Source organism: Sorex araneus, chromosome X (assembly GCF_027595985.1).
Source record: "Sorex araneus isolate mSorAra2 chromosome X, mSorAra2.pri, whole genome shotgun sequence".
Classification (NCBI taxonomy): domain Eukaryota; kingdom Metazoa; phylum Chordata; class Mammalia; order Eulipotyphla; family Soricidae; genus Sorex; species Sorex araneus.
The window spans coordinates 246915945-246941175 of NC_073313.1; the positions used below are offsets into that span (position 1 = coordinate 246915945).

Genomic DNA, 25231 nt, shown 5'->3' on the forward strand with positions numbered 1-25231 from the left:
GACTTGGAATTATTGTCAAAATTCAAAGAGCTGATCATTACTCATTTAAACACAACTCAGAGCCATCCAACAAAAATATGCTACATCCACTTATTGTCTAAATTCTGGTTATTTAAGTGCAATGAATTTAAATATGGTTGACAAAAATGTCATGAGACATTTGTAATAAACAAGACAGTGCCAACTATTACTTATTGGTAACTTTTTTTAAGGTAAGCTATCAACTCTGCCCTTAAACTCTTTATTGTAACACCAGCCAGGATCATTTTTGTTCCAGGAATGTTTTTCTTGGGGTTCTCAAATACTGCGTGTCCTCTCCCCATGTGATGCCCTCATTCTCGTTGACATTGCCATAAGAGAATCCAGGGTTCTGCACTTCCTTCACCAAAATAGACCATGGAGATTGGGGCCCGTCTTATGCTGGCCTCCCCTCTCCATGGTATGGCACTGAACACACTTCTGGGCAAAAATCATTTTATCTTTCTCAATATCACATACTGTAGACTCTCTTTTGTCACATGTGACACAGGTCTGGCTCACAAGTCCAACTGACAGTCCAACCAACTCAATTCACTATAATTTTTGAAATTATTACACAGGAAAGGTATGATAAAATGTGATAATTTTTGGTTGAAGATCTGTACCACCTAGTTATCAACTAGAAGAATTTGATCAGGTTAAACTTGGGTTTAATAAATAGGTTTACTTTACCAAGAAGATATGATTGGGAACCATGGAAATAGGAAAACTATTAAGAAGAAATAATCAAACTCATGTTGCGAAGGTTGCGAAGGTAGCACTGTAGCACTGCCATCCTGTCTTTCATCGATTTGCTTGAGTGGGCACCAGCATGGAAGTATATATATATATATATACATGTATATATATACATATATATATACATGTATATATATACATATATATGTATGTATATGTGAAATAATGGCAAATCATTTGCTAGAAAACACATGACTCAAGTAAAGGTATGTGTAGGAAAATTGATGAAAATTTATATTAGTGTGTAGAAATTATAAAGTTTTACTAAAATACTTGGACAATCATTCATTTTTAGAAAAAAAAGTTAGCATTCACAGGATTATTTTGTGGTCAAAGAACTGTTTTCAACTAGGTTCTCTATATGACGTATGCATATAGTTCCATCTACATAAGGCACTTAATCTCAGTTGTTTTGCTTGTAAAATGAGATGTTTGAATGCAAAATAGATAAAACCTTAAAGGTTGTGGTTATTAGAGGTCTTTTTGTTGTTGCTGGTGAAACTTTGTTATGCTGTTTAAATTTACAGAATTTTGAAATGAAAGTGATATCATTGAAGGAAAAGCATATAATTTATAGAGATTGATTTGAAAGCAAAATATTTAATGAAAATGTCATTTAGAATAATTTGGAATATCACTTTGGTGATCCTGGCATCTAAACAGTTGCAACTATGGATACAACTATTAAAAATAGGTCAAATAAAAGCAATAGAGACAAATGAATGAAATTTGGGTTGAAGACAGAGAAGATAAGAATAACTGTGACCACAGGTTAAAATTTGGAAATCAGAGACTGTAGTATCCCCACAAAAAGAAGAACTAAAGATATAATTTTCTTGAAATTATAGAAAAGCATATATTATGAGACTTTAATTAACATAAAATTTTCACTACTTTGGTTGTAGGGCAGTAGAGTATCTATCCATATCAACATCAAAAATATTAACATTATTATAAATAGGTTGCTTAAACACTAATAAAATTATTAAAATTTCACTATATCCACTATTAGAATATATGTATTTAATAATAGATATTGTGGGTTTTTTCATATTTCTCTAAAAAATAGAACCAACACTAAGTAAATTCTTAGATTAATGTTGAATGTTAGATTTACAGGGATTCATTACCAGAAAACATCCAAAGTATAACACTATAACACTTTCCTTAGCCTTAATTATGATAGAAACTCCAGTGCCAGTAAATAAAGCATGGTTTTTTGAATTGCAAAGATTATTATTCAAGTCTCAAGCTTTACTATACCTATATCTCACTCTTCATTAGCTAAATAAGGGAGAGTATCTATTGATATGGCATAAGAAAACATGGGTGACTTTAGGAGTTGAGTAATGAATACTATTAAACTCAGTCTAGTCAACATGAATTAAAATAAACTAGGTTTATATCCTTTATATTCAAATAAGAATGTAAGGGTCTTTGCACAGTACATCATATGATAGCTCCTCATAAAAGAGTACATTAAACACTGATTGTCAAATTTCATGAATTAAATATTTATAACAGAGACATGCAGAATTCCAAGCTTCAAAAATTTATCTAGGTGATGAGGCAGGTAAATATTGAAAATATTAAGATAACTTTTGCCTATACAAGATGCTTAATCTCACAATTAAATTGAATTTTCACATATCTAAAATTTGCTATCTTTACTAAATGCTTTATTAAATGCTTTACTAAAATTTTACATATCTAAAATTATTTAAAAAGTGGCCAGTATTTTATTTGAACATTTTAATATGAGATTGAATTTCCAAGTTATGTGGTTTATCTCAAGTAATTACCCATAAAAAATTACTACTTGATTTTCATGGACTAATTCATTCTATAAACTTCTTCAAGATTTCTGTTGCTAATGATGCTTACATTGGAAGTATATTCAAATATTTGAATTTTTATGTCAAATGCAATTGAGACTTCTGTTCAAGATATTATCGTCCTGCATATGTATTTTCTTGACCTGGAAGTTACACCCAGCAGTGCTTGAGGATCATTCCTGTCTCTGTGCTCTGCGATCACTCCTGGTGGTCACCAGGGTACCATCTGTGGTGCTGGACGTCAAACCCAGGTCAGCCACATGCAAGGCAAGCACCCTGTCCACTGCACTATCTCTCTGGCTTCCAAGCCCTGTATTTTCAAACTTTTATTTTTAAGTAGAAAGGAGCGAAATCAGCTTAAGAAATGTGTTTATGGAACTTAAATTTGAGACTCTGATTTTAAAGGTCAATGCTGTAGTTAATATAAAAGCAATACTTTTAGAGTAGGCAAAATTGGGTGCCTATTTTTTAAATTCTTTTAATTTTGTAAAGTAGTTCACAATATTTGATTCCATTTAATATTCAAACATTGATCCCAGCACCGTTATACCTTCCCACCACCATACTTTGGGTGTTTCCATCCTCAACCCCAGTCCCTGCCCGAAAGCAGAACTAAAAATAATATAATATTTCCCTTGAAGGTTGTTTGCCTCTTACTTTTAATACCAACAAATGTGGTGCAGTACTGATGGAATATGAGTAGGGTGTGTCCTAAGAATGTTCAGGAAAAGGTTCACTCTTAGGTGAGGGTTGGCCCAAGCATGTGTAGAGCAGCCATAAGCATGGCAGTGGTTGAGTTTTGGAGGTTTTCAGCTGCCGGGCCTGGGTCTCTTAGGGCAGAGAGGGCTTTCATCTGCGTCCCTCTAGGGCGCCCTGAGTGAAATAGCCTGGTGTGAGGTCCAGCAGCATGGTTGCTGCTAGCATCATGGTATGCTACCTTCCAGGACTGAAGGACATGCGATCTGGGTGCATATTTTTTTAAGTTAAAAGAACTTGATAAATCGATTTAATAGGGTAAAGTGGATAGCAGCAGGATATTTTCATTAAAATTCTATTGGCCAACTAAAAAATATTGATTTAACCAATAAGAAAATATGTTGATTTTATGGTAAGAATAAGTATTATTTTTTTATAGATGTGTGAGTAAAGAGATCATGATAATCACTTTTGATATATACTGAATTATTCATGTAAAAGAATAGCAATTACAAAATGATGTCAATCTTCTACTCAGGATACATATTTTCTTGTGAAAAGTCAAGCATCCAAGCAACATCTATTAACCTAGAAAAAGAAGCAAGGTGTTTTTTATATCATTTATTTTCAAATATTTATATTTCTTTCAAAAATTTTTATTCTATTGACCAAATTTTAGTATACATAAATCTATTTTCTTTATGTCACTAACAAAATATTGTGGATTATGTCACTGTTAATAGCCCAGATATTTGAAAAGATTCTTACTATAAATTCTCTACTTTCTAGAAGTGCTGCACATAAATGTACTGTGATTCTGTCTGAGAGTGTACCTTCCTCATACATCAACTCTATATGAATATAGAAATTGACATATCCTGAAAAGTAATTTTGAAATTTTTCTAATCTAGAAAGACTTCAACACCTCAATCCCAGCAAAAGTAAAATTTAGATCATGTGCTGTATGGCATGTAATCAACCAACATACATTCATTCTGAAAACGAATGTAAATTTGTAATTATGTTAAACTTTATTTGTTTAATATATACAATTTATACATAGCCTTTCAGTCTTCTGAAAATGGGTTTAAGTATGCTCGAAAAACTCACTAGAAACTTGCTGACTCAAATTTCTTCTAGCAGAGACAAAATGTTTAAAGCACCTCAGGCAGCATGCTGCTGAATGATATAATCTCATCATTGATTCCAATGCTATGATCTCTATTTTATTGCTGTTTTTCAGAAATTTGCCAAACCTTCATAAATATTTCCAGTTAACAGTTTTAAAAGATGTCACTTCAACAAAAATGATAAATTAATGTTACATTATGCTCATGAGACTGATTTTGTTTGGCTCCCCAAATAGGAAATACTATTCACTCTCTCCTAGGTATTGTCTAAAGATTACATGTTTCATACTTGATTCTTAGAAAAGACACAAACAGCAATTGTCTATGGAGTGAGACTGGAGGTGGAATCCATATGTAATGCCTCTGTCAGCAAAGACTTGGTAGAAGAGGGTTTATAATAAATATTCACATCTGCTGCTTCGGACACTCTAATCCATCCTAAAGATCTTTGCTGTGTCAGGCTTTGTTCTAGATGAAGAAGCTCAGTAGTTATAAAGGTTTGCAAATAGCCTCTATTCATCATGGTTAGCTTTACTTTTATAACTTTACTCAGTTTTAACAGTATTATTGACAATTTGAAATATAATTTCTAACCAAATATTTCAATATGACTTTGTAGTGATATATGATCAGAGAAATTTTACTGTGAAATGGGCAAAAACTGCTTTCACAGTAGGTCATGTGCTGAAGATCAACCACAGACTTATCAATGATAACAATGCTATGCAGAATGTGAAAAGTTCAATATCTGAAAGTTCAGGTTCTGGTTTCAAATTACCTATAACTAAATGGTAATCCCTATCAAGGCTGTTGTATTATCTTCAGCAAGTTACTTAGTCCTCTAAGCTTTTCAAGAATATAGAGTTGACATATTCTTGAGCATTAGATTATTTTAAGTTTTATTTCAAGTTATCAACAAAGTCACTCTCACTGTCACCCCGTTGCTTATTGATTTGCTCGAGTAGGCACCAGTAACATCTCCATTGTGAGACTCATCATTACTGTTTTTGGCATATCGAATACGCACGCCACAGAGAGCTTGCCAGACTCTGGCGTGTGGGTGGGATACTCTCGGTAGCTTGTCCGGCTCTCTGAGAGGGAAGAAGGGATCGAACCCTGGTCAGCTGCGTGCAAGGCAAACACCCTACCTACTGTGCTATCACTCCAGCCCATCAACAAAGTAGTAAATATGTTATGTAAGATCTTAAAGAATTTAGTTTAAAATTTTATTATTAGATTGATGATATATACTCTAAACATAAATAAAAAGTCCTGGAGATAGTACTAACATCATGCTTTTTTGTCCTATACATGGTGTTTACATATTCAAGCTCTAAAGCTGTGACTAAATTCTAAATTCCCTCATAGTTTATTAGTTAGAAGAGGATTGTTGATTTGTATTGAACTTTAAGAAAATTATTCACTCAAAGCTATACAATATAAGAATTATGAGAAAGTTCTTTTCTGTTTCTGTTTCTTTCATAACAGAAAGAACACTTTTCTGTTATGTTACAAAAGCTATAACAAAATTTTGCACTTTACAATGAAAAGACCTAAGTCATCTTGAAAGGTATATTATTTTCACATAGTAATTTAACATAATTACTAAAAATTTAATATTAATTTCAAAGTATAAATTACTAATCCTATATATAGTATATGCACATAATACCTGTATTTAAATTTTTTGCGAGTGTTAAATTTTGAAACCTAAACTTTGTAATACATTTTCAATACAATTTATATGAAAAAAGCTGCATCATTCACTTACATTTATTTTTAGCTTTCCTAAATTATATTAATCCACAATATACAGATTATCAGATCATTGGTTGCTCTTCATGTAATATAGGTAGAACATTAGGTTGCATTCTTTATTTAACATTATTTTACTAATTGTTTCTAAATTTTTACTCAAAGATGAATTCATATTTAATAACTGATATCAATCATAAAATCAGTCTGTTGAATCTCAATTTAAACAAAGTAGAATTTATATTACTTGCAAACTGTAAGTTCTTGAAATTAAACTTTGATTCATTCTCTGTCTCTCTGTCTGTTCTCTCCTTTCCGCCCACTCCCCCCGAAACCCCCACCCCCGCCCTCTCTCAGGTCAAGCTTTAGCTCAGGCAAGCAGCACTGGGGTCATTCATTTGCTGGATCTTAAATCAGGGGAAATTCACAAATTGATGGGCCATGAAAGTGAGGCTCACACAGTCATGTTTTCTCGTGATGGAGACAATATGTTTTCCGGAGACTCCGCCGGCACTGTTCGATTGTGGGTTTGATGGTCATCGTATCCCACTGCAGAAGACATGCCTTTTAGGGCTTGAAAATGCTTTATGTAGTCCTAGACCAGTGAATATCTGGTTAAATATGCCAGCAATAACATTTACAATTTGCTTTGAAACCTCCTTTGAGCATCTGTTTTAGTTCTTTCACTATCATCAATAAAAATAACTTTCTGCTCATTTATTTGTGTCTGGGGTTTCATTCTTTCTTTTTAATTTTGATAAGAATTTAGAGAGCGCATCTTTGCTAGGGGTTTGGAAGAAACAGCTTTACAATGACGCCTAATGACAGACTAGATGAATTACAGGAGATTGATTTTGAATGTTAGAGAACAAACTGCAGGAGAACCCGCCTACTTAAAAAAAAAAAATCAAATCCAGGCTGCAGGAAAACCAGAAGTTTAATGATGTAGCGTCGGGAAAGTCTTTCTCTACCCAAAGGGGAAGATATATATTGCAGCTTACATTTCCACAAATTATTTGAATATAATTATTCTTAATCTACTGATAATAATCAGAGGAGACTGCAGGTGGCTTAAATATAAATGATAGACTCGACTCTTCTGGAACTTTCATCTCTGCAACCCATCCAAGAATGCCTTTGATATCATTACAATTTTTTATTGCAATTTCGATGCAAATAAGTATCTCGCATGCAGATTGCCTTTCCCGCTCCTAACGCTTCGCTGTATAAAGTGCTACTGCTCACAGACCACTCAGCCTGGTCTAAAGCGGCAGCTCCGGGATTTCAACACGGCTGGGCTCAGAAGCCAGTTGTTGGCGCTGTCCGTGGTGCTGAGGAATTCCCGGCTGCCGGCAGAATGAGCTCCAAATCAGCAGTCTGCAAACTGCTCTCAGTGATGCAGAAACCCAGCTAAAGTTGCTCCTTTCCTTCACGTCCACAGTTAGTATATTCTGGTGCGTAAGAGGGGACTCAAGCAACATATTGTGGATGATGCTGACGGTAGTGCCGACGGAGTGGGCTTTAAGCTACAGCATGCTTTTGCTGTTTGTGATCCTCAGAGCCTAACCAAATCACCTCTACTGCCGTAGCAAACACTGTGCAAGTGAACTCATGTGTGGATTAGGCGTAATCAGCTGGGAAATTTCATAAAAAGATCTTGAAGAATGGTAAAAATAAGTTCAACATGATTCTTCTACTGGGGTCTGGATTTCTACAGAATCAGCACTGCTTCTTGCTTTGAATTCTGAAGAAGACGGGGCCAAAGCTTATTTCTTATATGTATCTGCTGTGTTTCTCTCTGGAAGGGCGGGAGACTGCTTCTTGACTGTGTTTTGAAATGGGAGGTAAAGAGAATGAATTGCCTTTAATTCATGCCTGAAAATGTATTCTTTGGATAATTAAAAAGGAACAGTTTTCTTTAAAATACCTGTTTTTTTTATTCATTCCGGTATATGACCCCCACCACCACCATTAACCTCCAGAGTGATTAGGTAAGTGTGTCTTGTGACATGAGTTGTGTTTGTTTTCTCAAAGAAATAGGTGCAGTCATTTAAAATCATGTGTAGCAATAAGGTGTGGGGGGGTAAAGTTTAGCTGAAAAGTAATCCTCAGTTTAACAATGTTTGGTTACTTATTTAAGATATTTCAGGTGAAACTCTGTAATTTTCCCCTCTTACATATTGTCAAACTGCAATAGAGTAGTTAAATTATGAGATTGTGAAGGATTTTTAAAAATAGCCTAAGAACTTTGTTATACTGAAAAGAAAACCTAGTTTCCTCTATGCAGATTTTAAAATGCATTTCATGTATCAAAAGCAGTTAATGTGTATATAAAGTGCATATCACGCCACTCTTTTGCCTTTAAGTTTACATTTACTGTTACCTGTCATATTAATGCCTACCTGTAGCTTTCAAAGAGATAATTTTTGTCTTTCCTTTTGAAGCAGAATGATGTGTATATTTTATCTAGCTTATGTTGCATGTATTGACAGATGCTACTGGAATACTCTGTGAAAGCACAATAGATCCTTTTTCTTCTGAGACAAAACTTTCTAAATATGAAATTTATAAATGTGTGCTTTAATTATGGAAATCTATATGTTTTTAAAGAAGCTTCTATTTTGTGTGTGGCTTCTGTAGTAATATATGGAAAGAAATGCTTTATCAAGGGAGCTTCCAGCTTCTCAAGTAGAATTATAGGTTTGCATTTTTTGTTTTGTCATGACTCATTATTTTTGACATATTTTAAAAGAAAATACATCTCCTTTTCTTTATTCACCCCAAAAGAATCTTAATATCAGAGATCAGTTTTCCCTTGAAGGAGAGTATAAATGTACTACCTTCCATTTTTCTACTGCTAGGATTTGCATATCTAACTTAAAATGCAAATATGATAGTTCTTGAAGTTTCCTCTTGCCATTTTAATTTTATTAAAATTGTCTTATTAGACTGACAAGATGGCTTATTATTACCCTTATACTCTGAAAATGAACCAATGGTTATCATTTATAAATAACCTGAAAAGCTTTATATATAATTCTAGTGATATTGTCATAAAGCCAACACCATTTAGACAAATGAACTATTTGGCAGCATTTTTCTTATATATTCCTCCCTAAAGTCAGTTTTCCCAGAGCCTTTGTATGAATCAGTCACTCTAAGCATTTAAATAAAAGCTTACTACCAACACTTACACCAAGCACTAATTCTAAGTGAAGTTTATAGGAGTCAGTGCCACCAAATCAATATGGTTTATTTTTTGTGGCAACAGCTCTTTGCTGTTTTAATAAATTTTGATGAGAAGTTTTAAAAAACACTGGTGTTTTTATTTAAAAAATTCAAAAACAAATATTTTGATATATATAAGAAGTTTATTTTCAAAATGGTATGAATATTTATTCTATATATATAAATGTTATGCAGATACTAGATTCTAGCTGCTATCAAAAAAACATTCACAGATGGGTCTTTCCTGCCCACTAGGAGCTTACTTCCTGTGTAAAACCTAAGTGTGGACAAAAATACAAATTTTTTTAACCAATCCTTTTCACTATATGGAGCTCACTTATTTATAGCTTAAATTTTCATTTCTTTTATTGTCTGTGGAACACTTGTACTATTTTGAATTTGAAAGAGTTAAGAAAAAATATTTCTGTGTACTGAAATAAGTAAACCATGTTGAGGTCTATTATTCTCCAACTATGGACATAAACAAGTGAAAGTGCCATTTTACTAAGTTCATCCCAATTATAATTCACATTTAATTTCTAGTTTTCTTTTCTTTTTTTAGAAGTATAATTTTTCTCATGATCTCCTGAGATTTTTTAAGTATGAATTTGCATGTATATGGTACCATAGTATGTATATCTGTACATATTTACTCAGTTTACTCAGAGTACATATATGTATATATATTCAATTTACTATACTTGTAGTATATTTATATGTACACATATACATGTATATACTCAAATATTGAGTAGTTCAGCTTAAAGAAAATGAAACTTGGATATTTTTGATCTTGTAACTATGTGTAAACTAATATTTGAGACTCAGGAAAACCACTCTTAGAATCTATACAAATCCAGCTCTTTGAAACTTTGAAACAAACTTAAGCTGAAGAAGCTGAAGTATCTTCATATGTTGTCAAGGGTCAAATCTCATGAAATTCACAATAAAGTATAGATAGTTGCATGAAATTAATCTATTTGTGGTCTTTGTATCTTGCAAGTAGGTTCCAAATAAGCAGATTAAGAATATGGGCTTAATGAATATATATTTTACCTACATATTTAAAACTACTATTTTAAAATATTTTTTCAGCCTACCCTCTTGTATTCCCATGGAAGGAGCTGAGTATATTTAATATTAGGAGCACATTCAGAAGCCTTTGAGGAGGGGAATGGCTCTTCATATTCATGAAGCTTGCATACTTCTGTTGGTCATCCCTGGATTAGTTACTTCTGCTGCCATCAGTCATGAAGACTATCCTGCTGATGAAAGTGATCAGAACTCCAGTAATGACAATCTAATCTTTGATGACTACCGAGGGAAAGGGTGTGTGGATGACAGCGGTTTTGTATACAAGTTGGGAGAACGATTTTTCCCAGGGCATTCCAACTGTCCATGTGTCTGTGCTCTGGATGGACCTGTTTGTGACCAGCCAGAATGTCCTAAAATTCACCCAAAGTGTACTAAAGTGGAACACAATGGATGCTGCCCTGAGTGCAAAGAAGTGAAAAACTTTTGCGAGTATCATGGGAAAAATTACAAAATCTTAGAAGAATTTAAGGTATGAGTCACTCTATATTTATTGAATTCTAACTTTATATATCACACTCTTAGTAGATTAGTATTTTGAATTTAGAAATGGAAACAACTCTTAATATTCTTTTAAATTTGCAACAATATGATGATTCCACTTAACCTAGATAACATTTTAATCAACAAATAAACAATTGGCTTGTTGATCAGTATCCATAGGAGTTCATGCAAACATTTGATTTCAGACATATTTGGGGATATACTTAACATCTTCTATTCTTGTCCTTAAATGCTCTGTTATTACAAATTTGGTGGTAAGAGAACAACTTTTTTTACAGGCCGTGTGTCTATTACGTAAATGTTTAAAAATTAGGAGTTTGTGTGTATGTGGTTTATAAGCCTATAATTAGAGTTAGTTAAATATATAAAAGGTAACTTTAGTGGTTGAAAATGCAAGAATTACAGATGTATAGTTGAACTCTGGTTTTATATCAAGGATAGGCATTGAACCTTCTTGTTGTAGATCATGGTTTTCATTCTGTTTTCTGCTCATGCACATTTTTTTTGTTTTACTTAGAGCCAATAACCCAGAGGAAACTGATTTTTAAAAAATTAAAACCTTTATTAAAATGTAGTATAAACCATTTTTTTAGTATCCATAGTACTTTTTAGTCTTTCTTTTATGTTGGTGTCATATTTCCAAGTAACTGGTAGTTCATTTTTATCTCTTTATGAAGTCTTTTTTCTCCAATGGCTAGATTTAATTGGAATGTCCTGCAAGGACAGATTTGAACCCTAAAGGTATCTATTAATATATCAAAATGCCCTCCTTAAATGTAATGGAAGTTTGAACTTTGAAGTGTCTGTCATACTGATGACTCTATAAAAAAGATTTTTATTTTATGTATCCAAGTTTTGTAACTTGGTGCTCAGAATCAGATAAGATGTAGATATATCTATATTTGGGAGAATATTGATCTGTTATAAGTACTTAAACAACTGTATTCTTTCCTAGGATAGAGTGGTGGAAGAATTCAGTATGCTGAAAAAACTTTTAACTGATAGTGACAACTCTAGGTTATGGGTGCAAACCATTTCTTATTTACCCAGAAAAAAAATCATTTAACTTAATTCCCTAGAATATGAAGGGAAGTTTAATAATAATTATCACATTCAAATTTCATATACTTAAATACTATTCTAGACTTTTCCTATCATTCATTATTAGAGTTATGCACAAAATTAATAAGGCACTTAAGAGACCAGTAAAATGACATTACTGATACCAGATAATAGATAAAAGCATAGAAAATGTATCAATTACTTAATTATTGAGAACATTTTGATATTAGCTTTAACATATTTACTTTGGGGCCTATGTTGAATCACTCATATGGTTCTAGATATGGTTCTAAGATCAATTTTTTTCAAAAGCATAGGAATATTCCTAAAATAAAATTTTAAAATATTATTTACATCTAGAAACAGTATTTCATAGTCTAGCCAAGGCTAAGGGTAAATTTTTAAAATTTGGGGGACGGAGGGATGGTACAGCTGGTCAGGTCATTGCCTTGCATGTGGAAGACCTGGGTGCAATTACTGACACCAGATATTGTACCCTATAGTCCACCAGGAGTGATCCCTGAGTGCCACTCCAAAAATGAGCTTTGAGCAACATCACATATGACTCAAAATGGTTTTTTTCTTTTTTGGGTCACACCTGGCAATTTACGGGGGTTACTCCTGGCTGATGCACTCAGGATTTACCCCTGGCGGTGCTCAGGGGAACATATGGGATGCTGGAAATTGAACCCAGGTAGGCTCTGTGCAAGGCAAATGCCCTACCCACTGTGCTATTTCTCCAGCCCCTCAAAATGTTTTTTAAAAAGGATAAAATTTACATAACTTTGCAATTGATAACAAAGAAATATTAACATGTCGATTCAGGAACTAAGTATGCTATTATACTTCATATATTCTGTTTTATTACATATGTAACAACTATTTTATTTTACCATATAAAGCAATAAATAGATGTTATCCTACATCAATGTAGGATAACATAGATATATTAAAATGTAAAAATTCCATATCTTACTCTAACAACATGTTCCTACTACAATGAATATATATCATCAATGTGTATAACTTTCACACATTCATATTTACATAACAATAGTTTTGAGATTGTCTAGAGCAAACTAAATAGAGTTAGGTACTAGAACTAAGGCAGTTTATTACTCACTCCAAACCATCGTTATTTGTATGTTTTTAAATATTGTCATTCTAACAATAAACTCCGCAATCATTTTGCTACTAAAGTCAGAACTAAATTAAATTCTAAATGCTTCACTTGTATATAAGAGTTTGGGAGGCTCTTAAGCTTTTTGAGTATATTTGCTACAAAATAGCTATAATAATTACTTCTCTTTGAAAGAGATATTAGAAAGATTTAATGAGATATTTTATATGATGCTAGCGAAACCGTGGTTATTAGTACACAGTATTGAATGGACGCTTGTTTTTTCCTTCTAAGTCCTAATGTCCAGGAATTACTCAATTTCTAAATTCCTCTATATTTCTACTATGCTTTATTTCAAAAAGCTTAACTTTAAAAATTACTAAATAAAAAAAATCCCAATATGTTTTAAAAAGTGTCTTGCCTATCTATATAAATTATATACACAAGAATATCAACCAGAAAGGGCCCACATAATTTTCTTCTGATTCAGCTTGCAAAAGACAAGTAACTACATCTTTTCAAAAACCAAACTATGAATAACTTTGTAACTCAAGGTATTTTAATAAAATAAAATTGCAGGGAGGATAAAAAAAACAGGTAACTAGATTTTTAAGATTATAGAGTTTGTCATAATAAAGTTTGCATGTTATTAAAGAATTCATATTATGAAAAACTTGTACATAGAATATATTTTCCAATATGCATTTATTGAATCATCAGTATATAAGATACTATAGATGTACTAATCATAAAATGACATGAATAATGTGGAGAGGATAAGGGGAAACTTATATTAACATACATGATTATGAATCTCAACATGAGGAATTATGATATTAATGCTCATTAAAGTTGTGTGATATTTAATAAAATTTTTTTTACTTTATGGTGGCCAAAGCTAAGCCTCTTCTTAATGAAGTAATTAATATTGATCTGGAGAGATTAAAATTCCAAAGAGGACACTACTTGAATAAAATCAACATTGGGATGAATAAAATCTGCAAAGAGGTTGAACATTGAGTTAATAGAAAGCTGGATCCTACTAAAATGGTTCTACTAATAAAGAATGTATATAAAAGTGTGCATATATATACACATATGCATATAATTAGACAATGAGGCAAAAGAACCTGAATACTGAGCCAAAATATGTATATGGTCCAAAGAATAATAATAAGTAAGTAGCATATTGTTTTGCATAAAACTAAAATAGCATAATATGCTTTCTGAGCAAGACTACCTTGCAGCTAAGTATGTAGTAGGTGAAGAGAAAATAATGCCAGTTGAACTATGACTGTTGCAAAACAAAGAATAAGATAACGATGATGCATAATGACAAAAACATCAGGACAAGCTAATGTAAAAATTGAAATTATCTAATAGAGGCTAGATTCTGTAATTAGTTACAGTATCCCAAACATTCACTAACTTCTCTGTATGCCTCCATGTTTTACCACAAAAAGGAAATACTGTCACTATGACCCACCTGTATAAGTCTACCTACATAGATTACTTCAGAATTGTTTATATCCTATCTCAACTGAAAAGTCTGCAGACTATCTTCTCAATGTTCCGCAGACATGGTATTTTTTTCTATTATATGTCCCCACAGCATAAAAAGTACAGTCAAACCGCTCTACAACCAGTATGACAACATAACGATATAACATTATGGCCATTATAACAAGAACTATAATCATAGCTAACACTGTTAAGACCTTTATGTGTATTATAACACATTTCATTTCATAATAACACTATGAAATAGTATACCTTAATTAGAACTGTTCTACAGATAAGAAAATGAAAGAACCAAAATGTAAGTCGCGTGAGTAGTGTTGTGCAATGTTGTACAGCTCTAAAGAAGGAGCACTAGGTTTCCAAGCCTGATGCCTGATTGGCAGAACCAAAGCTCTTTGACAATTCTAATGCCACCGTTATGCTGACAAACTGTGAAACTACCTGTCTGTCCATTAGAGAATAAGTCCTTTGAGACAAGGAACCAAGTTTTCATTTTAACTCTCTCCAACCCCCAGAAGAAACGTTTAGCAATATATTTTGGGGAAATGATGTAATGAGTCAGATATAATAAAACCACAAAGTAAATAAATTAGAATTTCTTTAAAACCACTTGTTTCTGATCCTATGATGATTTATTCCTCTTAACTAAAAAGAAAAAAAAAAGAACATCATAGTCAGATGAAGAATGTTCTTTGGCCCTTAAAATTGTCACATTATTCATAGAACACATATTCCCATACTGTTTCAACTTTCTACTCCATTACCATCCATAGCCCTTCCTTTTCAAGGCTCATCTTGGATTCCATCCCAGTTGGATAATGACCATCGAGTATTTGTTATGTCTCATTCTATATAGTTGCAAAACATATGTCCCTATTTCAGTCTTTTAGATCATCAGATTCAAATGTGAATTGATCTACTATGTCACCTAATGGGAAGAAGAATGCTATTTACAAATGTTGTTTACTTTTGAAACATTTGCTAATACAAGATTTGAGAACAGATTTCTCTCTATTACTTCTGAAAACTCTGGATTTCCCAGTGTTCTGTTAATATTGCATTAAAATAAAGGTCAATATGTAGTGGGTTTGCCATCTCTTATGTGTACCCAGCCAAAATGACACTAGCCTCTACTTTTTAAGAAATAAAGAGTGTAAATGATAAAATTGTAAGTAGTTACTAAAAAAAGAGTTGATTGAAAACATGGGCTCTCTCAGCATTGGCTCTGTGCTTAGTTATTATGCTGAGTTTCCTGATGAAAAACAAAGAGTTTTCTTACTTTTCTTCAGCATTTTTATAACTCTCATTCAGCTACAATTAGCCTCTTTAGATTTTCTTTAGACTTTTAATTTTGCACTGATTTTGTTTTAGGTCAGATGCTGAACGTTGTAATACTCTAGCTGAAAGAAATCTTTTTATTTCTGCTTTTGCATGGCTTTTTAATTTCAAAGTTCTTTTATGCAGTCAACAATGAAGATCATCAATTCGGGTTTGGGATTTGCCTGATTTGCTTTTCTCTGCAGGCACTGACCTTTGTGCTTTTCTGGCCATGGGGCAAAAACAGTTGGTCAGATTCCTGGCTTTTTGTTTTTCGTTTTTATTTTCTACAAGGTTCAGCACTATTATTTTCTCATGCTGCACATCATATATAAGTAGGATTTCAAGCTTTAGTAAGTTGCCTAGTTTTTACTCTAAATTTTTTGTTTCATACTTAAAACTTTAAGAAAGAATCAAAGAAGAAAGTTGATTCATGAAACCACCACACTTTACACTAAACTAAGGTGTAGAATCTTGTTCATTGATGGGTATATTCATGGGGAGAAAGGTTTTCCAACATTCTCATTAATCTCTGCTCCCAGCATTAGTCTCTACCATGGAAACATTAAATCTGTAAAGGTGTTTCAGAAGAAATGAGTTTTAAGTTTACGTTTGGAAATTTGTTATTTTCATATAGAATAACAAAAGAACATGTTTTTGGTGCTGAAAACCAAATAAATGATAATCCAAGAGAAAATGGAGGCTGTAAAATCTGGCTTGAGGAAATTAGTTAACACCTTGCAGAAAAACAGTTCATGGCATCTCATTGTGCCTGCCGTTGTAGAAGTTTCTAGAAAGGCAAAAAAAAAACAAAGTGCTTATACTAGGCAAAAGTTACAGAATGCATCTCTTTTGGAAGATGTAAACTTGTATCATAATAAAGAAATTGGTGAATTTTGAGAACAAAGTTAGATTTACTTACATTCTGTTATTATTTTTGCAAAAAGTAGATTTATGACTTCATAGTAAATGGTTAATGAGATATCAGGGGCATTTTTGGGATGCCATCCAGAAGTAGTCCTAGCAAAGATTAATTTTATACAACAATGAACTTTGTTATAAAGATGGAATACATGTTCCACCATTGTTGATGCTGTGAAACAGTTTCTTTTCATAGAATCTGTATTTTTAATAATGGAAGTAAAATTTGAGAAAATTCTGGACTAGCATCTTCTTTCAAATTTCTACTAAATAATAGATTAAGGAACATTAATAGTCATGACTGGTTGCTCGCTGAGGACTAGCTGTACTTAGGCATTCAACTCAAAGTGATATTTTCATTGGGAAATTCACATTTTTGTAAATAACTAGAAACTCTACCCTTGTATAATCTCTCCTCAATTTCAGAGACCTTAGCTCTATTCTGTTAAAAGCAAAATTTATAGTTTCTCATAATTGTCTCTCAATATTTTATGTTATACTATATAGTGGTATTTTTAATTTTATAAAACTATACTAAATATGGATAATAAATCAGAATCTTTAAAAAAAATTAGAATTCCAGCAGGTATTGGAAGTGATCATTTTCACTCAATTTTAATATGAACAAACTTCCTAGTTAACCCTTAAAGGTATGAAATAGTCTATTATAGTAAGAAATCATCTCTTGCTTCAAATTTGAAGAGAATTGATGGTTACTTAGCCCTTTGGATAGTCGTATGTAGGAGTAGTTTTTCATACTCACCCACCAATATTTATTGCTGCCTTTCCTTCTGCAAGATGCTGCTGCTGTTAATGGTGATAAGTTTGACTACAGAGATTTGTGACTGGACTTCAGTGCCCCCTGCACAAGGGATGTTCGGTGTTTTATTTGCAGTCACAGCTGAGATTTGTAGAGCTTGTCACTGTTGGTGACTACTCAGATTTGAGGTCAGCCTTCAGCCATGTAAAGACGTTGCTGTCCTTTCTTGACTGAACATCCACTGGAGTCAGAAGATGAAACTGGAAAGAAACATGAGGGTCTTGCTCTGAAAAATTACTTCCCGTTGTTCAAGGTTATAGTAGAAATATGTCTGTTTGGGAATAGGGCACACTCAAGAGTACTCAGGGCTTATTCCTAGCTCTATACTCGGGGAAAACACATGAGCTGCTTATGGGGTGATGGCTGGTTTATGGCTGACACTCCATATGTCAAGCTTACATATGGAGTGTCAATAAATTACTAAACCCAAGTAAGAAGTGAGCAAGGCAATCACCCAACTGAAGTTTTTTGTTGTTGGTGGTGGTTGTTTTTTTTTTTTTTTGGTCACACTCGGCAATGCTCAAAGGTTACTCTTGGTTCTGCGCTCGGGAATTACTCCTGGTGGTATGAGAACGGGAGTGGGTGAGAAAGAGGGACCATATGGGATGCCAGGTATCAACCTAGGTCAGCTGCATTCAAGGCAAACACACCACCTGCTATAGCTCCAGCCCCATCCTACATGATGTACTATCACTCTAGCCCCAGAAATTTGCCTATTTTAAATTGTGACTTCTCTCACATTATATTTATATGTATTCTACTTCCTATATCATGACTTAAGGTCATGAATTAATTTATGAAATATTTCATGAAATAAGATAATATTTCATGATATAAGATATATAAGATGCATTTTAAGATATATACTTAAATTCTACACATTGCATTTAACTTATAGTTAATATAATCTAAGTTGAAATTATTCTTGAAATTATTTGCAAGTGTTGGTACACTTGCAAATATGAAGTCCAAGAGAATGGGAATGTTCTTACATTTAGAAAATCTTTCTTTTTTAAAATTTTTCTATTTTTTGGGTCACACCCAGCGATGCTCAGGTGTTCCTCCTGCCTCTGCACTTAGGAGTTAGTCCTGGCAGTGCTCAAGGGACTATATCGGATGCAGGGGATCAAACCCAGGTCAGCCATGTGCAAGGCAAACGCCTTCCCTTCTGTACTTATGCCCCGGGGCCTAGAAAATCTTTCTTCAAGGATTCAAGTGAATGCCAGCGAATTAGATGAATTTTTGTCGATACCATCTTATTAGCCATGGTCATTTTTGTTACATTTTCTTACAGATTAATGTGTACATGTTATATATAAAGAACCGGAGCGATAGCACAGCAGCCAGGGCGTTTGTCTTGCGCTGGGCCGACCCGGGTTCGATTCCTCCATACCTCTCAGAGAGCCTGGCAAGCTACCAAGGGTATCCTGCCCGCATGGCAGAGCCTGGCAAGCTATCCGTGGTGTATTTGATATGCCAAAAACAGGAACAAGTCTCACAATGGAGATGTTACTGATGCCCACTCAAGGAAATCGATGAGCAACAGGATCATAGTGCTACAGTGCTACAGACAGTTATACATATATGTCTATATGTATGGATATAGATATATATTTTGTTCTTAAGTTGTTCTTTCTTAAACTTTCAAGTAGGAAATTGCAACAAATAACTAAATGATAGTTTTAAATGATTAGTGGGTTTGCTTATACAGGGAATCTCCCTTACACATTATTAATTAGGGACTGCCTTATCTTAGAGACTGCACTTTGGACTTTTGTCATTGCTACTGATTAGCATCAGCAATTTCAGTCTGACATACTTCCATTGCTGATTGTCTTGCCTCTAGCCCATAGGATAGCATATCACAATAAAATCATCTTTGCAAGAACTTAATGACATCAGGAAAAGAGTTAATAAAGTAATAAAGTGATAATAAAAATAATTCCTCTTCTGAAAAAGTTTTCAAAGGACATTATTTTATAGCTGCATAATGTCTAAACTGGATAAAGGTGCACTGAACATACCTCTTAATTTTCACTCTAGTATGTCATAGATCCGTGAATAAAAACCACTTTTAACATTTCGATGTTTGAATAGATGCAATAATGTACTAATTTATGGCTTACAAATTCTTGGGAATTTAAAAATTACAGTCTTACATATCAATTTACAACTAAAATTATAACCTCGAAAGTATCTTTCTTTAATATACTTGGTTGATGTCTTGAAATCAATTTGCTTTAAAACATGGTGTTTCACTTCAGTTGTTAACTTTTAGGATTCTTATCACTGAATTACTAGTATATAGGGGGCTGTAGAGATACCAGAGTGGATAGGGCACTTGCTATGCAGAAGGCTGACTGGGTTTGATCCCAGGCGCCCCATAGGGTCTCCTGCGCCTCGCCAGGAGTGGTCCGTAAGTACAAAGCCAGAAGTAAGCCCTAAGCACCACTAGGTGTGGCCTCAATCCTCCTCCACCCCAAATTGAATTACTAGAATCTGATATTATATAAATCCTTACTTTATAAAGATAAGAATTATGTTTTATTGTGCTTTTTGTTTTGTTTTTGGTCTAAGTCTTTCCTATGTTTAAAAGTTTGAACTTTGCATAAACTTTCAAAATTATTTTGCAGAACTCCTTTATTTTATAGATATTAAAATAAAAACTACAGAGACTTAGAACCATTCAATAATATCGTCTTTATTTTTTTCAAAGGCAATATTAATATATTGCTTTTCAATATCATTTCTCTACATTTTACTATTTTCAGGTAGTAATAGGAAAATGTTGTTCATTTGCATCTTCCTTTTCTTTCCAATATATTGCATGTGAAGATTTATTTCAGTAAATTGTCTATAAAAATGTGATATCAAACTATCACCATGACAACCCAGGGTTATAAATTGACAAGAATAAAATATTGGCATATCTAAAATCAGTCTTTAACACATATTGAGTACAATATGCAAAAGAACCCAAGTTTTAAGGCCTTGGTTTAAAATAGGAGGTATTATCCATTGTCTAAAAAACCATAAGTAAAGCAGACAATATAAGCCAAAATAAAAATATATTAAACACTATCTATTAATTTTCACAGAGACAGATATAACAAAGTAGCTGCATTATTCTTGTTATATATTTGGTGCATTTGACAACTAAGGAGCCACGTTCTTAACTTTTTCACTCGGGAAACTCCAACTTCTCTCAAAATGGCAAGAATGGAGCATGTCAAATTCATGGAATGTGCCAAATTACCTTTATTTCCATGCTCTTACAACGAAGGACTTTCCCATATTGCTGTACTGTCTGTATTATCTAAAGTAGGGAGGGTTGTAAAATTTCGCATTCCTTAACCTCTTTATTTGTAATTTCTATTTAACTTTTAAAGTTTCTAAAGTTTTCTATAATACTCTAATAATCAACTGTGTTTGAGAATTGCTGCCCTATTTAGCCTTTTCTAGATTCTTTTCTAGAAACTGTATTATCCACTGGGATTCTAAGTAAGGGATTCCAGCTTCTTTTTACAGTCAAGAAAATCGGAGAAATGATGCATTCTTTTAATGTCTTTTAAAGATATATATACTACATACAACGGGTGCCAAAATAATAACGATAAAATTAATTACATATACCGACTGGATTTGATGGAATGTCAAAAGGACACCTGGCCACCCCCCTACGAGATGGTCAGACTTCTTCATCAAAACCCCGAACAAATGGTTTGAGGCTCTTCATGTTCCTGGAGCAAGCAGGCCCCATTGGGCTACACTAGTACTCAACAGGGATGAATGGAGAGTTGCTGGCGCCCACTCAAGCAAATCAATGAGAAACGGGATTGCAAGTGATACAAGTGATAGTACATATTACATACTGACAGAATATGATGATTTTAAAAGGGTTGAGAATCCATATGTATGGTTGATTAACTAAAAACCTCAATAAGAATACAACGCTGGATTTTAAAGTCAACTTTCCCTTTACCATCCAAGTTTCCTAAACATCCATTACTTTACCTCTCTATGCTCTAGAAATTTTTATCCCTAAAATAGAGATAAACAGTGAAGCTAATTGACGCAACATAAAGATTAATAATATTTTTCCTGTTACTACTAAATTGCTTTTAGTCTAGGATTTCACAAACTTATGTTACCGCAGAATTTCTCCCTCCAAACAGGCATTTACACCTTTACATTTACAGACCCCAATGAAACACAATTTAGAAATATTTTTCTAATGATCAAAAATACTTAAATCTCTTAATTTCACTATTAAGTAATGAGTTATACATATGTATGTACCTTAGGTTATTTTTATTATTTGATTCTTCTTTGAAGTTCTCTGAAAGGCAGCATTCAGAATAACAATCACTTGTATCACTTGTCATCTCATTGCTCATTGATTTGCTCCAGTGGACCCCAGTAATGTCTCCATTCATCCCTGTAGCGTACTAATGTAGCCCCAATGCGTCTGCTCACTCCAGGAATAAGAAGACCCTCAAACCATTCGTTCAGGTTATTGACAAAGAAGTATGACCATCTCATAGGTGGGTGCCCAGGCCTTCTTTTGACATTCAGTGGAATCCAGGGGGTGACAACAGTGCCAAAATAATGATGGTTAAATTCACTGTCGCTGTCATCCCTTTGCTCATCGATTTGTTCGAGCGGACACCAGTAACGTCTCTCATTGAGAAACTGATTCTTACTGTTTTTTAAATATAACCAAAAATTTAAAAATCTAAGACAGGTTCACCAAAGCATAATCCCTGAGTCAAATCCTATGTTCTTTTTATTTTTCATAAATAGAGTTTAAAGGGAAAACTGCCAGTCTTATTTATTTACACATTGTCTATGGGGCCTTTAGGCTGTCATACAGAGGTAAACAGTTGCTGCAGAGATCTTATGGCCAACCATTGTCAAAAATCTACTCTATGACACTATAGAAAAAGTTTGCAAACCCATGATCTAGGAAAAGGTTATTCTGCCCTTTCCACTTTAAACATGCTGTCATCAAACCATTCTAACCTTCCTTCTTGAAGCAATCATGTTCAGTCACATCTCTTTCCCCTCTTGTCTCCAGACTTTGATAGTTTAGTGACTTTCCACTTACTGAGAATTCTAAGACAAAGCACATAAGCAAAGTTGGTCATTTCCCTTTTGTATTTGTTTACTTGGGAGCCACATCTAGTAGTACTCAGGACGTTTTTCTTATTTTCTACTCAGAGTTTATTACTAACCATGCTTGGGAAGAGCATACATGTGGTGCTAGGGATCAAACCTGGATCAGCCACATGCAAGACAGATGTTTTATCTGCTGTACTATCTCTCTGGCTTGTATTTTCATTGTTTTGATATACCATGTATTCTCTTTGAAGTGTAGGCATTTTAATAGTATATAATTAAATCGCATAAAACATACCTATTTCAAGTGAAAACATGCATTTTGTCTTCTTAGGTGTTCATTCTATTATTATATCTTTTTAAGTCAATGAATACAATCCACTGTTAATTCCATATGTCCTAAATGTCTACAAATAAAAGGTCTTGTGAGGTGTACCTAAATAAATAAGGCATAAATCTAATCTTGAAGTGATTCCAGTTTACTAAAAGGAATGATAGAGGTGCCACTAATAGCAGATGGCTTGTGATAACTATTCTAGTAACTCATATGAAGAAAAGAGTCATTAATGAACTGAAATATCCGTAAGTGTGGGATCCTTGATGCACTGAAGGTTTTAAGACCCAACTGAGGAATTGTCAGAATCAATCACAAAGTAAATTAATGCAAGTGGTCAGAACACAGGCCATAAAGTTGCCCAAAAGATGAGAGTAAAGAGTAAGAGGGGAGTATGGGGTCAGCTCCCAACAGGAGTGACAGACAAAAGGACCTGGATGGAAGCCCAGCCCAGGGCCTGGATCAAAGAAGTAAATCCTGTGGATCCAGCAAATTCAAACAACAGTTGGCAACTTTATGATATATTTTGCTTTTGCATTCCCTTATTTACTCATTTAATTCTGAAATGTCTCCATTCTCTTCTTTTAATTGAGAAGGAAAGCTTCAGAACCCTGGAGTGTAGTTCAGCAAACACCTGCTTTGTATGAATATGGTCCCAGGTCCCATTCTTAGTACTAGAAAAAAATGTGAAAAGAATTCTGGCTCTAACTCTCCTGCTATCTCCACTATACCTGATTGGCTTGAACAAATTCAAGTTCATTCTGAACATTATGGAAGAAAGTAAAGGTTTTGTTTTTTTGTTGCTTGTTTTAGTACAAGTGATATATGTGTCCTGTCTTTTCTTCACTAGGTAATCAATTTTAAGTGGAATATTTCATATTAAGTTCATATATTTCTGATGGATATGTGGTATACTGTTAACATAACAATATTTCCTTCTCTGCTCTTTGTTTTATAAGACAACTTTTGTCATTCAAGAAAGTCCAACTGACATAAAAAATATATATATAAGATAAATAAGCATTTCAAAAATTACCTCTGACAAAAATGGGAATTGATCAAGGATATTTTTACACATATTGGATGATAGTTTTTCTAATTTCACATAAAACAGGTAAAAAATGAAACATATCCACAATGAAAAATATCTGACCTTGATCACTAGTTTCCATTTTTAGACATAATGTCATTAAAACACTCAGTAATCACAAACCTAATTTTTCTGTCAAGTGAAAGAAAAACTGTAGTTATGTTAACTCCATTTACTTCCTCAGTGTGTTTTATTTGCTTTTCCAAATTTTGACAGGAGATGACTTAAAATTATACAGTCTTACTTTAATTTTACCTAATATTCAAAATAAATTCTGAAAAAAATTGACTGGGGATACTTAGAAAATTAATGAGAGAGAGAAAAGGCAATCAAAACTTTGCTTTTATTAATGAGAACCTAGAATATTTGCTTGAAACTAGAAAACACTTAAGAATATGAAAATGAAAAAAAAATATGAAAATGTGATCTAATTTGGCCTTGCTAGAACTCTGTTTTTGTCACAAATCCGATTTAAAATAGAAGTTCATCTGCATAAGTAAGAAATCACCTAAAAATAGTGTCCATTGTCATTTCATTCTAAACACAATAAGAGTACAAATATGACCGTCAACATCTTTAAAAACTCTGGGAGCCTGGAGAGATAGTACAGCGGATAAGGCATTTGCCTAGCTTCCATCTTTGGCATTCCATATGATCCTCCAAGCACTACCAAAAGTGATTCCTGAGTGCAGAGTCAGGAGTAAGCTGGGGCATTGCCAGAGATAGACCCCAAACAAAATAAAAAACAATAAAAATAAATTTTAAAAACATCATTGCAAAAATAGATCATAATAAAGTATTATCATAACTTGATAAATATTCATGATCAACATACATTTTATTTCTATGATCAATATAAATTAGATTTTTCAATTACTTATTGAAAAATACACAGGCAATACAAATAGGCT

General features: G+C 33.3%; 2 protein-coding genes across 2 annotated transcripts in view; both read left to right on the plus strand.

Annotated features, from left to right (window-relative positions):
• The window catches only part of SPAG16 (sperm associated antigen 16), a 984605-nt gene extending 977879 nt beyond the window's left edge, over window positions 1-6726 (plus strand). Inside the window, 1 exon segment of the mRNA XM_055121268.1 lies at window positions 6551-6726. Within this exon segment, the coding sequence (XP_054977243.1) occupies window positions 6551-6726 (176 nt within the window).
• Window positions 6727-10526: 3800 nt separating this feature from the next.
• The window catches only part of VWC2L (von Willebrand factor C domain containing 2 like), a 181002-nt gene continuing 166297 nt past the window's right edge, over window positions 10527-25231 (plus strand). Inside the window, exon 1 of the mRNA XM_004601337.2 lies at window positions 10527-10985. Within this exon, the coding sequence (XP_004601394.1) occupies window positions 10596-10985 (390 nt within the window). The 5' untranslated portion in view covers window positions 10527-10595. The remainder of the gene's footprint in view (window positions 10986-25231) is intronic.